Raw genomic sequence first — 15,894 nt, 5'->3', positions numbered from 1 at the left:
TTTACTGCAGAACATTTTTTATAATTTTATACTGCTCTAGTTCCTTTTAGTAGTTTTTATATTTTCTGACAAGTGAAGGAGCCTTTTGGAATCATTTTATAGATTTATCGTCAGCCAAAGTGGTTTTACATAAATGAAAATTAAAAAACAATGTAAATTTAAACAGTGAGTTTATTCTCTGGATGTTTCTTACCTGGCTGCGATCCTCCGCTGCGCTTCCCTGTCCCGGCTCAAAGTCAAAAATGCTCTTCGGCTCTGGAATCTTCACGACATCGTCCAGATCAGCCCTGAAACACAACCCACACACACACAACCCATAAACACACACACAGATACTTTATCACACTCTCATTGTCAGTGCCTGCAGCGACAGATCCCAACCTGCCTGCTGTCGCCTTTCTGTCTCTCTCTTTTTTTCTCTTTTTCTTCATCCACCTCTCGCTACGTTCCCAAGGCCATGGCTAAAAGCCCTTTTACTGCAATTGCAGTTTATGCTTGTGTTTTGCAACCCTTTAACTCATCTGGAGGAGGGCAAGACAGTATTTACGCTTCTGTTATTTCACCATAAAGACCTCATTACACAGCAAAAACACAAAACACAACAGCACGCAGATTCTAACAGGTGGGGCATATAGACCTCCAATATGCAAGTAAGAGTGTTTGTTAATAACTGTGCCAGCTTTCTACAGGCTGAATGCATTTTTTTTTTACCATTTTCTTTATTGCAATAGGCATTTCTGTGTATATATATATATATATATATATATATATATATATACATATGAAATAAATAAACAGTCAGCTTATCTGACATGAGACAGGTAAAGGAAAATAAAAGAGCAGATAAGGCCTTATCTTTCAGAAACAAATTATAAGTTATAGTGTCTGTAAATAGGAATGGTTAAGGTTCTCCAAATCCTCCAAAAGTTGTCTGATTTGTGGCTAAGGTCATGAGTCAATCTCTCAAGAGGGATAAGAACAGAAATCTGTGTTTTTTTCTTTGCATTATTTGAGGTTGCTTTTTTTGTTATTTCAGCCATTTCTCATTTTCTGCAAATAAATGCTGTCAATAACAATATTGTTATTTGGAATTTGGAAGAAATGTTGTCTGTGGTTTATAGAATAAAACAAGAATGTTCATTGTACTCAAACATAAACCTATACATAGTAAAATCAGAGAAACTGATTCAGAAACTGAAGTTATGTCTTGTTTTTTTCCAGAGCTGTATATCTGACGCTCTAATCTCTCTCTCACCAGTCAGGCAGAGCTCCATGATGGGTCAGGGTGAAGGGGTCTTTCCCTGGCCCGTGTCCTTGCTCCTGATTGGACTCTAAAGGAGGACTGGGGGAATGTCTCCCTGTATAGAGATAAACATATTTCATCATACAACATATAAAATACCACACCATTATATACCAATTTCCTATCACTTCTTCCTTTTTAAAATGAAAATTCCCAGTAAAATTTTAATCCCAAACCAATTTCGATTTTTTTTTATTTATTTAACTATCAAGGATAGTTCTCTGAAAGTAAACAACAGAATTTGCAGATACAGTAGAGGATTAAAAGATAAAGTCAGCTTCAAAGTACTGCAGACTAGGGCTGCACGATATTGGAACAATTTTACATTACAAATGTTCTTTTTTTCCACAATATATATCACAATATTAAACAATGCAAATGCTGTCTCGCCGAGCTCTCAAAACCCGAGGAAAACAGCAAAACAACAGCAAATGGCCCTTTAATCAGGCATTTAAATGACTCTTTAAAAAGGTCAATAAGAGCGATTTTCTGGGATTCATCTGTAACTGAAAATATCTGGGCAAAACTTTGCTGGACTGAGGTGCACAGCTTTGGACACGTGCATTTACAAGCACGTGCCCAACCATGTGGGTGAAGTCTAACACTGTGTATCTGCTTCTTGTGCCAAGAATCAAAACATTGCATCATGACGTGTTCGATTTAACTGCCTTAAGCTGACATCGGACGTCCTGCGATGTGACTATTGCACATGTGCACATCGTGATGGCGATGCATAAACAATATATTGTGCAGCCCTACTGCACACAGCCTAAACTGTCTGAAACTTCAGTGTTATAAACTGCCTGGCCAAACAAAGGTTGCCAAAAAAAAAAAAAGAAAATCGTAGACTCTAATATTTTGTTTGAATATGGCAGGCATTCGCTGTGGCATTGTTGCAATAAGCTTCTGCAGTGTCACAAGATTTATTTCAATCCAGTGTTGCACTAATTTTTCACCAAGATCTTGCAGCATTGATGATGGCAGAGTCTGACCAAAAGCTGCACAAGGCCTGCTTCAGCACATCCCAAAGATTCTCAATGAGGTTAAGATCTGCACTCTGTGGTGAACAATCCATGTGTGAAAATGATGATCTCATGCTCCCTGAATCACTCTTTCACAATTCCATCCCCATGAATCCTGGCATTGTTATCTTGGAATATGCCCATGACGTCAGGGAAGAAAAAATCCATTGATGGAAAAACCTGGTCTGTATTGAGTATATTCAGGTAGTCAGCTGACCTCATTCTTTCAGCACATACTGTTGCTGAACCCAGACCTGACCAACTGCAGCGACCCCACATCATTTGCCTAATTAAATTCAATTCAGGTGGCATTTTTTGACCAGGCAGTGTACCTTACAATAATGTGTACTTACTTTCTTTCCAGTCAATTTCTGGCTCTGAAAAAGAAAGGAGAATACAAAACATGAATGAAAGTCAAACGAAATCAATTCATTTAAAGGAACAATCAGTAATACATGTGAGCAAGCGTGTGAAATGGCTACAGGAGACCAATTTCCAAACACTGAATTAAAAGAGAACTTTACAGTGTGCTGGGCAAAAAGCACAAAATTACTGGATCTCAGAAAGCTGTAGGAGAGCAGAGGTGGGCTATTCAACAAAGGTAAGTACTTTTTATTATGTTTTACTACACCTAAAGCAAATTTTACACCGGGGTTCTCCTTTAAGTGTTCTGCCCTAATCACTTCTAGCTACTTTGGGTTGCCAGATTGACACACAGTGGCAAGCAACAAGTCTTATTCTGTAGCTAATATACTCAGTGAATATATACAATTAAATGTCCAAAATGTCTGTCTCTACAATGCTAGTGGAGGTGCGGCATTACTCAGCTATGGTTAGCAACCTGACTGAAGCTCAATGATTACCTGTTCAGCAGAAAAATAGCTAGCTTGCTCCTGGGGAGAGCCAGTAACAGAGAACAGGCTGCTGTATGGCGACTGGTCGAATAAGACAGCAGTTGCTTTCGGCTTTATTCAACATTGTAACAACAAAACAGAAAAAAGCTAAATATTCTACATGTCCAAAAGTCTGGAGGGAATATGCTGCAGAAACAGCCTCCCACTTTCTAGGCAGGCTAAATGCTATGGGTTTTTGGGCTATGGGCGTTTTCAGACTTGCACTTTCCAGTCTGGTTAAACTGGACTCATCCATATCGTAGTTACTGGAATTAATCCAGTCCCAAACAATCTCTGAAGTGGTTAATTTGTGGTGATAAAGTGATCAGACCTTGATGCAAAACAACTATCAGATGGAGTCTGCTTAGATAGTTAGAGCTGAACAGCCTTTGGTGTGGTTCAACCTGGTGTAATACCCAGAAAATTACTACATACTATATAAACAAATGGCATATTGGCTGATGCTCTATGCTAAATTACACAGGAATACGCACTAGTCCAGAACAAAGGACCTTCTTCCTGTATTTACTTTTCTTGCACCCACAGTACTGTGCAAAAGTTTTAGGCACCAAAGCAAATTACACTAATCCATTTATCTCAGCAATATGAGTGTTTTTACCTGAAGACCGTTTAAAAAATAGGTGAAACGATGGAATCATTCATACCAAACGATGATTATGTGAACAAACTGCAACCAGCTGGGATGTTAAAAATGTTCTGTGTTAAAGAAATTGTAGTTTTTCATAGTTTTTTCATTTTATATATATATAAAATTCGTTTTCTAATTTTCCCATTTTCTCCCCTATTTACACGGCTAATTACCCAACCCACTCATTAGGACTCCCCTTATCACTAGTAAGTGCCCCAACACACCAGGAGGGTGAAGACTAACACATGCTTCCTTCGATATATGTGAAGCCAGCCAACCTGCGACCACCTGCTCATAGTGGCAGCGCTTTAGACCACTGGACCACTCGGCGCCCCCAGGGAAAGCTATTTAATGTATGCAGTGGTTAAAAAAAAATCAAAAACAAAACAGAAACACATATTTACCCAAACGTTTCATTCTGTTTTGATACGGAAAGTAAAAAAAAAAAAACTTTGGTGCATCTCTAGTGTTGAATGATTAGTTCTGCATCTCAAACATCACATCACATAAATCATCCATAAGGTATTTTTTGAGTTCAATTACAAAAATTAGCTTGTTGACAGAAAGCAGAGATCTGTCAGCAGCTCAGTTCAGCTTCATTAATCAAGCTTAGAAATGTGTGACAACATAGTTGGATCCCTTTACTGAATATCTATCTACCTCATAGCAATTCATGATGACACTATGGATGCTGACACGATGTTGACATTAATCTTAGCTATAATCATAGATACACTGTTATACTGCTGTACAACTGCAGCTTGCTGGTCTGAGATCAGTCTCAGTTCATGCCTGACAGTTGGTCAGTGGTGTAAGATGTAAATAAGGGTGGATGTGGATCAGGGCAAGCGCACAGCCAGTGGAGACAGTTGGCAGAAAAGAGCAACAATGGAGTATTTGATCAAGAATTTGCGTCATTGTTAGTAAAAGCCTATCAGGTTCCACTTTCTTTGGGCAAATAAACACTCACTGACTTCCATTCAAAACTGGAGAAGTGTGTGAGACGTGGGATCTCCAGTTTAAAGCCTTGAGGTTTGGACTCGTAACAGAAGCACTTATCTCCGGCAATAACAAAAGCATTGAGTAATTTAATATCTTATAGCTTACTGAAGCAAAGGAATTCTAACCTTTCACTCAGCACCGCAGTGTTTGGGGATTTTGTTATGATTAAATTTAATGAGGAGTTATTGCTGTGTGTATAGTTTTGTTTTGACATGTTGGTTTGACTGTTTTCCAGATAAATACTGGAAATGAAGTCATAAGTGCACAAGTATATGGAAATGTATTGCAATGTGTGCAATTATATCTGAGAAAATGTGAAAATATGGCCTAAATAATACCTTAACCAAAAAAAAAAAAACAGACCACATATAATAATTAAATATCCACAAAATAATTAACTTATTGTGTAGCAGGTACATGGTGTGTGTATGTGTGTGTATGTTTGTGCATGTGTGTGTATGTGCATGCGCACATACCCTCTGGTCTCTTGTGGATCTGTCTGAACATGCTTCTGTACCAGTCCTTGGGTTTATTCACACTCTGGAATAGAAATACAGAAGAAGAAAACAAACTGAGCTTCAGAAAACAGAGCTACTGAAAATGACCCTGTTAAACTTTACTATAATCTCTGGTCTCTTCCTCAGAATTTACTTTAAATTCATTCTTAAGAAAAGATTCACTCCTCAGAAAAAGTCTACATCAGATTAATGATGTTTATAAAGCAGAAAGGTATTCACAGATCAGCTCTAACAATGATAAACTATTGTCAAACCCAAAATAAGAAAACACTGCTGCTGAATATAAGAATCTTCAGGAAAACTGTACAAGTGGTTCTTCTTAGAAAGAGGTTAGTAAACAAGGCAAGTTTTCAGAGTGAAAACATAATTTCAATGTCTAAAATTTCCACTTTTTGACATAATTTAAATCTATCAGAATTGTAATTAATGGTATGTCTACATTTCATAATGAATGGATTAATGAGTCTAACTTTATAATAAGTGTCTCTAATACATTAACCATCCAAGTACCATGTAATAACAGTGTAACAATTGGTGAAGTATTTTGCCAGTAATAGGTTTATGTTTAAGTAAAATGAACATTGTTGTTTTATTCTATAAACTACAGACAACATTTCTCCCAAATTCCAAATAAAAATATTGTCATTTAGAGCATTTATTTGCAGAAAATGAAAAAATGGCTGAAATAACAAAAAAGATGCAGAGCTTTCAGACCTCAAATAATGCAAAGAAAACAAGTTAATATATTTATAAAGTTTTAAGAGTTCAGAAATCAATATTTGGTGAAATAACCCTTGTTTTTAATCAAAGTTTTTAAATGCATCTTGGCATGTTCTTCTCCACCAGTCTTACACATTGCTTTTGGATAACTTTATGCCACTCCTGCAAATATTTAAGCAGTTCAGCTTGGTTTGATGACTTGTGATCCTCTATCTTTCTCTTGATTATATTTCAGAGGGTTTTAATTTGGTAAAATCGAAGATGTATAATTTTTAAATGGTCTCTTATTTTTTCCCGGAGCTGTGTATATATAAAATAATAGACAAAAAGTTTTTTTATGCTTTTCTGGGACATAATGTGAAACGGTTCAGAAGCCCTGATCTAGAGTACACCACATAAACCTTTAATCTGTAGAGTTATAAGGGAGGGTGAATACATTCTTCACACTCTAAACACTCACTGATCGAGAGGCGATCGGCATGCCCGTCTCGTCCACAGGGCCGATCCCAGAGTACTTGATGAGCCTCTCCTCTCTGGTGGTGGCAGTTCGAGGCAGGGTGGCAGAACGTGGCCCACCATTAGATAATCCTTCTGCAATAACCATTTACAGCATTGTTTAAATTACAGTTATGACATATAGGACCAGAATCCATTTGTGCTTGTAAACATCATTCAGTTATTCATTGAATAACACTGAGTAAAGGTAACATTAGAATTAGTGGCACACTGTTATTAACAATACATCAGCAGCTTTCTGATCGATCATTAAAAAAATATTAAATATAAAAAAGTTCAATGATTTACTAAAGATTATTAGAATTCCTGTAGCTGACAATCAACAGATTAAATTAAAAAAGTGCAACATCTAATGAATACAGTAAGTGGATTATTTAATGTCTTTTAAACATTATTTACTACACTGAGTAGAATTCACTTGTTCTTCAGCTATTTTGTGATTCTGCTGTAACTGAAAATGATTTCAGTCACTTTCCAAACCAAGTTTATTTGTTTGCTAAATGCAGCTAACACAGATTTTTGCATACAGATTGTTCTGTGGTGTGATTCTATGGACTAACAAAAATGACATGAGTATAAATTAATAAATGCACATATGAATGTAGAAATATATATATAAATATATAAATAAATATATAAATAAATGCACATATAAATGAATACATAAATAAATATATAAATAAATAAATGAATAAATAAATAAATGCACATATAAATGAATAAATAAATATATAAATACATAAGAAATGTATTTATTAATTTATTTGTTTACCTATACAATTATTTAAGCCTGTATGTATTTATTTATTTATTTATATATATTTATTTATTCATTCATTTACATGTGCATTTATTTGTATATTCATTTATTATTTCAACATTTATTTATTTATTCATTTATTTATTTATATATTTATTTATTTATTCATTTACATGTGCATTTATTTATTTATACTTATGTCATTTTTGGTCCTCCATATGATTCGCCATATGGCGTGAAACCATGTAATATGGAAATTCAGATTTAAAAAAAAAGTATTTTTACTTCAGTGTGACAGATAAGGTATTTCCAAAATAATTGAAAGTATATTAAAAGAATTTGATTGAACGTCTTTCTATGTGTGTGGATAATCAAAAATAATTAAAAAGGTAACATATTTGCATGTGAGCAATGCTATACTTTTATATAGTAATGATAAAAAATCAGAATAAACTGACTTACATTATCACATTATACCCATTTTGTATTTATATACATATACATGAGATTAAAAAAATATAAACATACAAATATGTCAAAGGTCCATTAGCTATTCATTAGCATTGCAGTGTTTAAGTGTTTCTGCATGTCACAAACGCACCATGTGACTGACTGGGCCCGTAGTAGGATCCAAAATTAGTCGGGACACCAGCGCTTCCTCCTCCACCTCCTCCATTCACCTCCACAACCTGAAACACATGACGTGAATTACTAAAGAAATTAAACATTAATACATTGTTAAATAACTAGAAATGTATCAAATGCTTTACATTTTCCCACGTGTTAAGAAAAGAGCTGAGTACTACAAAAGCCTTGCAGTACTGAACACATCCACTGGGGGGCACAACTGCACCTCTTATGCTTCACCAGCTGCCCGCCGTCCAGTTTTTTGCCACCTGCCTCGATCTAGTTGCTCATTCTCCACTACCGAGTACATCCAAGCTTAAATCGTCACTGTCCCATAAAAACAAGTATCTCCAAAACTGCAACTTTACAGGCTTACAGTAGAGAAAAAAAACTTCTAAACTTCTAAATGGAAGTCAATGTAAAAAGAGTTTATTTCAGGTTTTCATTTTGAACTATTTCAATTGGTGCAAATTATGTGTTAAACAAAAAATCGACAAAAATCGAGATACTTGTTTTTCATTGGACAGCGATGATATGGACACTAAATAGAAATTTTCTAAGTGCTTCCACTACTATTGTGGAATATATTGTCTGTTTAATGTTTCTTCTGGTTCTCTGTCCTGCTACCACATTTATGTTAAGCTCCTTTGCAACAACATCAGCTCAAAAAGAGCTATGTAAATAAACTTTATTTCATATAAGTTGTTCTCTCAAAAGGTATCTGAGAAATTAAAGCAGTCTATCTCTATTAACCTCTGGTTATAATGAAAGATTTGCATTTTTATCCTGAGAACTTAGACACTTAGGAGTACAGGGTCCAGTAGAGTTTAATAATTGGATATCATGGATGTTGTGGTCCCTGGTTTACACACTGAACAGTATCTTGTGGATAGGTCTCCAGGAGGTAAGCAAGTTCTGTAATGTGTTTTTTTATATTTTTAGAAATGTATACACAGGATTACTGTGTTACAGTTTCAGTATTAGGTGGCTTTTAACTATTTCATGAGATAATTTGCAGAAATGTACAAGGTGTCTAAAAAGACAAGCTTAGAAGTGACATACATTTTGGGTAAAATAAATAATGAGTAAAGAAAAAAAAATCATGCCATTAAGTTAATGATAATTAACTCAAAATAATTATTCTCATTGTGATACATCTTTAGATGCAAAGTTAGGGCACATCATCAGTGATGTTATTTGAGGTCAATGGGTGTTTCGGGTCCTTCGAACATCAGACACCTTAGCTCAACCCTAGCCCAGGTAACCCAGTCGAGGTTGATCAGGCCTCAGCTTGTGCTTTAGCAGATAATAATCTCAAGAGATTTAGAGCACAGTTAAGATCATTACTCACTCTGGCCTGTAGGTGGCACCAATACACTATTTAAGCAGCATTTCGCTCACTATGATCTCTCCAGGTTCACTGTCCCCAGGTTCACTGCATGATGTGTATTCATGTTTCAAGCCAAATGACCAATCATGAGGAAAACATGGAAACAAGATCCAGATAAGGACCTCAGTCAAAAAAGGTATAAAGGTACGTAGCGTACAGTTCCCATTAGAAGTATTTACAGTCTTAAAAATGTTGTAAAATATGATCAGTAACTATCATTAGTAATCTGTTCCCATGATGATGTCCATCACTTTACTAAGAGCAAACAAATACATGTTATAATACATTATAAATGATAAAAAGATATTGTAACATTTAATATAAGTAAAATTCTGTATATAAGTAATATTCAGTGTGTGTTTTATAAGTAGGTATTTTTGTTAGACATAACGCATTTTGCAAGCTGAGTTTCTAATGTATTAATGTATAATATGTTATAAACACGTTATAATGCATTGTGATAACAATTATGCATAACGCATGTACAGTCAGGTTTATAATGTCTTATGAATGCATTATAATGTGTTATGACTATGTTCATTGTGTCTTATGGACATGACATTCATAGAAAGTGTTACTGTGTTTTCCCTACGAATCCTGAGATCATCAAAATGATCTTAACATCATATTATCATTAGGCATGAGGTCTTTTTGTACCTCTTTTTGTATAAAAAAACTTTTAATTTTCTAATTTTTTAGTTATTAACAATTATATTTCTAAGATGTGTCCAGAACAATAAATAGAAAATTGAGTACATCGAAGCTGTTTAGTAATTGCTATAAGAAAATAATATTCACATTTAAATTACAAATAGTATTCTGCTGTTGTTTATATAACAATCTAAAATGTTCCATAAAGCAGCTAAAACAAATTCTGTTTGAAATGTTCTAATAATTCAGTCTACAGAGTGTGTCTGGGTTAAATAAAATTCCAGAAATTATTGGAATAATAAGACGTCTGAACCGTGTCGCCGTTCCCATTCATTCAATGAAAATGAAGACAAAATCTTTGGCCATGTTGGCGATCCTGAAACCCGAGTCTGCGCAGTAGAGACGAGAGGAGAGAGAAAGACTGTGGAGAGACAGCCTACTCATTTAAATAACCCCACTCCTGAGGGCTGCCTCGAGGTCACAGGCTGCAGAGCGGAGCGGAGCAGAGCCGAGGGTCAGTTATAGGTCCCACCCATAACCAGCCCTTTTACAATAACCACACCTTTTTTGAATAGAGCTGAATAACGTTTTATAAAATGAGTTCTGTAGGAATATAAAAATTTGACAATATAAGCAGAGGTTACACTAGCTGTTGCATTTAAATAAAGGAGGTAGAATTACAGTATATTAGAAAAAAAATGTGATTGAAAGTTGTCTGTTTTGCCATTGAAACCTATGGGGGATAGGTGGGGTTACACAGCTTTCTGTAACTGAACAGCAGGGGGCGCCCGACCTGTGGTGGCTTCACTTTTGAAAGACGCCGATGGTCTTGGTCGGATATGATCTGAACAGTTGCAGAAGTCCAGTGTTAACAGAGTGGTGTGGGTGGTCTCACCTTATCTTGAGGAGGTGCAGAAGCAGCTGTTTTGTAGTAGGGGCTGAGGGGAGGTGTAGGGAGTCCTGGGGAGATCACCACTACCTCCTGGGTCATGTCTGGAGAGAGAGTGTTCCCTGGTCGACTCTCATCTGAGAAAACGATCCGCGAACCGTTCAGATGGTCGCACACCACCGTCCTCTGAGGGAAGAAGACAATTTCATTGTTAAAACAAGATCTACCAGGGTTTTGTTTTATGTTCTATTTCTTCAAATTCTGTTGAACCCTGATTGTAACTGGTGATGGTATTTGAAATAGTTGAGGTCTAAATTGCAGAAGAAACCACAGCTTTGGCTGGAGCTCTGGAAGCTGGCATGTGGGATGCTATGTTATTGATCACAGCAGAACTTGAGGAGCACACAACTGAGAAAACAACCCTTCAGACATCTGTTTTAAAGTTTTTCTCATAGACGCTTCTGCTCTTCTACTGACTGTCTCACTGAGTGTAGCCATTTAAACTACTGCTGAACAGGAGTGGGAATTAGAGGGTATCTCAAAACATGTTATTATCACAATATTTTGCCCATGACCACAATAATATCACAATGCTGTTCTTCCTTAATACTCTACATTGCGTCTGGACAAGCTGGTCAGGCATGCAGGGTCCATGGTTGTTGTGGAGATTTCATTGGCAGGTTCCTGTCAAAGAGCTGCTCTAAAGACAGACTCAGGAGATCCTTTGTTCCGAGAGCCATCAGACTCTTCAACTCCTCCCAGTGAAGCCGGAGGAGAGAGGAGGACAGTTAAGTAACGAGCCTATTTTTAGATATTTTTCTGATATTTTTATCTGTACTGTACTCCCTCTCTGTAACATGTACATCTGTACTCTGTGACTCTACTGACATTTTACTGTACATCGTGTTCATTTGCACTCCTGGACACTATTGACTCCTTATGGTACATCCTGTACATTCACACTCCTGGACACTACTCACTTAACTTAAATACATTATTTGCACAGGTTTATGTTTAGTATTTGTCGTATCTGCTGATACCTACTGTCCCTTATACTTAATTTATTCTGTATTACTGCCCTACCTCATATCTACAGCTGGTTACTTCCACACTTTGTATAGTTTTTGTATTTATATATTATTGTATATATCGTTCATTCAAGTTAATATTTCAAATCTCTATATAATAGAATCTTCTATAGTCTTATATGGCACATGTCTTATTGTGCTTCTTACTGTACCACCCCTATTATTTTCTATTGCAAGACAATTCTTTATGATACTTCACAGCATCTGTTACTGTTACGGATGAGGATGAAATACTCCTTAATAAAACAAATACCAGGAATTACGGATTTATTGGTGTCAGTTTCACAGAATATCACAATGTTGCATTGGTGGCAGAAAGAAAGAAAGAAGCATATGCTAGTCTTTAACCTTCCAGTGTTGGTGGCATTGCCTTCCAGCTTAGGAAGAAAATGGGATAAACTTAAATAAAATATATAGATAAATAAAATGTTTTAAATACCCATTCTGTCTGGCTCTTTCCCAGTTTTATTTTAGTGCTCTTTTCAAGTCAAATGCTTATTACTAACAGCATGCAGGTGCCAGTTCTACACACCAGGCTCTTTTGAGATGTGGCAGGGCTTGAGAAAGCCTCATAATTTGAGCCAGTTTTAGACAGTTTCAGGTTAAACTCCAGGTTCCAAGCAAGTTTCTCACAGCTCTGGGCTGGCAGATAACTGGCACATTTAACTGGCACAACAGGGCATACGAGCTAGTGAGCCCAAAAGAGCTTCCGGAAATGATTTAGAGTAGACTGAGGTGCCTGATTGTTCAGCATACTCCAGTATGAATCAGTTCTTAGTGGCTTCATACTAAAAACCTACTGGGACTCTCCTGGTGTAGGACCTGTAGGACCTACAGGTTCAGAACAGTATTCGTTTTCCCCTCTCTCTCGCTTCTTCTCTCCTTTAATTGACCCTCGCTGCGTAGGTGTAAGAGAAAGAGGAAGTCCTTCTAATCTATTTAAAGCCACTCTATTGGGAGGAGCCTGCCCCCCTCCTGCTTTGTGCCATCTATCTTCCAGAGTTGGGAGAAAGGCTCTATTGTGGCCGTGCTCTTTAGGGGGCCAGAACAGGAGAAGCTCATTACTGTCCATTTACAGGCCCATCTTGCCCAGGCCCCCCTTTGAGGTGTGGCATGTGGCCAGCCGGGTCAAAAGGAGGTCAGTGGTGGTTGTCAGTTGTGTACCAACTTTCTCCTCTAATTACAAGCTTGCACTCATAAAAGTTATTGTGTTATTGTGTTGTTTTTTGGGAGCTATTGACCCTGTTTATACATGGTTACATCATGAGAATAGCAGGGTTGCAGCAGTAACCAGTTACAAAGTACTATGCTTATCATAACATGGATGTTTGAAAGGCTAAATTCAATACAGATCTCATCCGCAAATGATGTCTTCTTTCCATCTTTGCAGCCCCTTAGTCTTAAAGGAGAACTGTAAAATGGAATTTTGGTGTAGTAAAACACGACAAAAAGTACTTACCTTAGATAAATAGCACACCTCTATAGCTTATTGTGCACTTTTTAAATTATTAATGCCTCATTTTAAATATCAGGGCTCTCTGGATTCTAGCAAGGAGGTGTGGAGCTACTTTGAGCTGGATAACGATGGAAAAAGTGATTTATTAGGGTAAATTATGCCCCGTGTCACCCAGTCTAAAGGGTGTTTGGACAAACTGTTAAAATTTCTGGATCTCTGAACGCTGTGGGAAAACGGAGGTGTGCTATTCATCAAAGGTAAGTACTTTTTAGCATGTTTTACTACACCCAAAGTCCATTTTACACCGGAGTTCTTAGTTTAGTTTCTCAGATTAGTTTCTCAGGGGGTTCTGAGAAATTGTAGTCCCTTCCGAGCTCATATCTCTGAGTTTTGCCACTTCGCATTTAAAAAAAATAGCTATTTGTCCACTATAACATACTGTAATTACACTTTGGGCGCATGTTTCAACAGAGATCCATGTAAACACAACAGCGAGTGGAAATGGAGGAGCTACTGAACGCGATTTAATGTGACCAAGAAATCCTGAAAACTGACTGGTCCTACTGTTTTTTCAACTGCAGTCCGGGTGCAAGAGTTTTATCACTGAGAAGAAGTGTGATTTTTTTTTTTAAAGATGTCCCTGAGAAACTAATCCCATCCGGATAGGGCTTTAGTGACTGGAGTCATATTTAAATACACAAAAAAAATCACCTCTATTACTTAAAAAAAATAAATAAAAATAAGCATAGATGTATTGCTTTGGATTCGCCCAAAATAAACATGGGGACCATCAATTCTGTCTACAACTATCAGGGAGTAATCCAGCTAGGAAAAACAGTTCACAGTGTTTGAGGCAGAGGCAGACTGTTAGCTGAGGCAGACTGTTAGCAACGCAGCTGAACAGTCTACCTAAAATGAGTGGGCTAGAGGGGCATTCAAGTGGCCATGGGCCCTGAGTGGGTTTCTAAATGTGTTGTACATGTGATTCCCCAAATTACAGCCCACTTTAATCTCCCATCTTGGCTCCATGTAAACTTTTCAACCCATATGTGGCTCATGTTTAACCCCTGATCCTGACACTGATAGGGCCCATCACTGTCATCCATATGTGGGGGCTATATGTAACCTGTGGACAAAGCATTCTGCTTTCAACTCCTACAAGCCACACATGGATACAATATCTGGGATGTCGATTAGAAAGTGGATTTATTAAGCTACAACTTTTTAAGTATGCAAACTATAACTGCTTTAATGGCTTATTCTCATTCCCATTTTTCTCTCTGTTTTTCTCTCTGTTTTCCTCTGTCTCTCCTGTTTTTCTCTTTACCCCTCTCACTCTGTTTTCCTCTCTCTCTCTCTCTCTCTCTCTCTCTCGCTTTCTCTCTTTCTCTGTGACCTGAATTGTACACTCCCTTCTTTCTCAGTTTGAACTCCAGAGGTCATGGGAAGATTCCCGCGTTCTCACAGATGGTGAAATCGTATCTTGCTAAATCACGAAGATGCTTTTGTGAGTCAAGGGACCATAGACTAAAAGCTTTTCTTCACTTACAGCAGAGTCGAATCCATAAATTAGTCTCTATCCATCTTTCTCTCTCTCTTTCTTTCTTACTGTTTTGTTTACAGTTTTACAGTTTTATGTTATTTAGGTGTTTCTTTTCTAAGAATTTTTTTTCTAAAAAATAAGTTTCGTGAGGAACTGTCAGCATGAAGTGTTGCATTGGCGAGTTTCAAAAGCACAGAAGTGCAATGTAGTTCAAGCTTAATAGAGCTTAAGAGTTCAGCGCCAAAAAAGGCTTGGAAGAGGCCGCAGTGTTTTCTTAGACATTAACTTGGCTTTGAAGTACCAGAGAAGTGTTCTGCACCTTTAATAGAAATATCATTTAAGGTTTTACAAACCTTAAATGTGCGGTGGAAAATCTGGAAATTATTTTCTGGGGTACAATATTGGCTTTACATACTTTTGCCACTCACAGGTATGTCATTTTGAACAATATTCTTTAAAACTCCTTTCTAAGTATGAGACGTAGGAAACAGTAAAGTAATGTAACTGCAATGTGCAATAGGAAACTCTGAGCTGTATGAATGTCTTTATTGATGATTATTGTCTTCTGCAAGGATGTCAAATGCTTAAATCTGTGGGATTTCCACCCAATCACCCAATCACATGTAGGGGTCAATAAGGAGTGTATGGAAAAAGCAGCCAATCAGTTTAGGGGGAAATACTACAGACACAGCAGAACTAAATTTTGAACCACTGGGTGATTCAGCAAATGTTTAATTTATCCTTATAAAATGTGTCTTGTTCGACACATAACTCTATTTAACACAATGCTATACAAAGTAAATGTGTGAAAATGGTTGAAAATGTACATTTTTACTTGCATTTTAAAGATACAGTAAATGTGACTAT

At 36.8% G+C, this 15,894-nt stretch overlaps 1 protein-coding gene across 5 annotated transcripts in view; it reads right to left on the bottom strand.

The window, feature by feature from the left end:
- sorbs3 (sorbin and SH3 domain containing 3) overlaps positions 1–15,894 on the bottom strand; it is a 103,251-nt gene that overhangs the window by 48,558 nt on the left and 38,799 nt on the right. For all 5 annotated transcript variants that reach the window (XM_049485643.1, XM_049485644.1, XM_049485645.1 and 2 more), the window contains exons 3-9: positions 10,947–11,126; positions 7,985–8,072; positions 6,568–6,698; positions 5,346–5,409; positions 2,679–2,702; positions 1,256–1,358; positions 194–287 (exon numbers count right to left, since the gene is read on the bottom strand). In XM_049485643.1, the coding sequence (XP_049341600.1) occupies positions 194–287; positions 1,256–1,358; positions 2,679–2,702; positions 5,346–5,409; positions 6,568–6,698; positions 7,985–8,072; positions 10,947–11,126 (684 nt within the window). The remainder of the gene's footprint in view (positions 1–193; positions 288–1,255; positions 1,359–2,678; positions 2,703–5,345; positions 5,410–6,567; positions 6,699–7,984; positions 8,073–10,946; positions 11,127–15,894) is intronic.

The sequence above is a fragment of the Astyanax mexicanus genome, chromosome 12 (assembly GCF_023375975.1).
Source record: "Astyanax mexicanus isolate ESR-SI-001 chromosome 12, AstMex3_surface, whole genome shotgun sequence".
In the NCBI taxonomy this organism is placed as follows: Eukaryota; Metazoa; Chordata; class Actinopteri; order Characiformes; family Acestrorhamphidae; genus Astyanax; species Astyanax mexicanus.
This window is presented reverse-complemented; position numbering and strand designations above follow the sequence as displayed.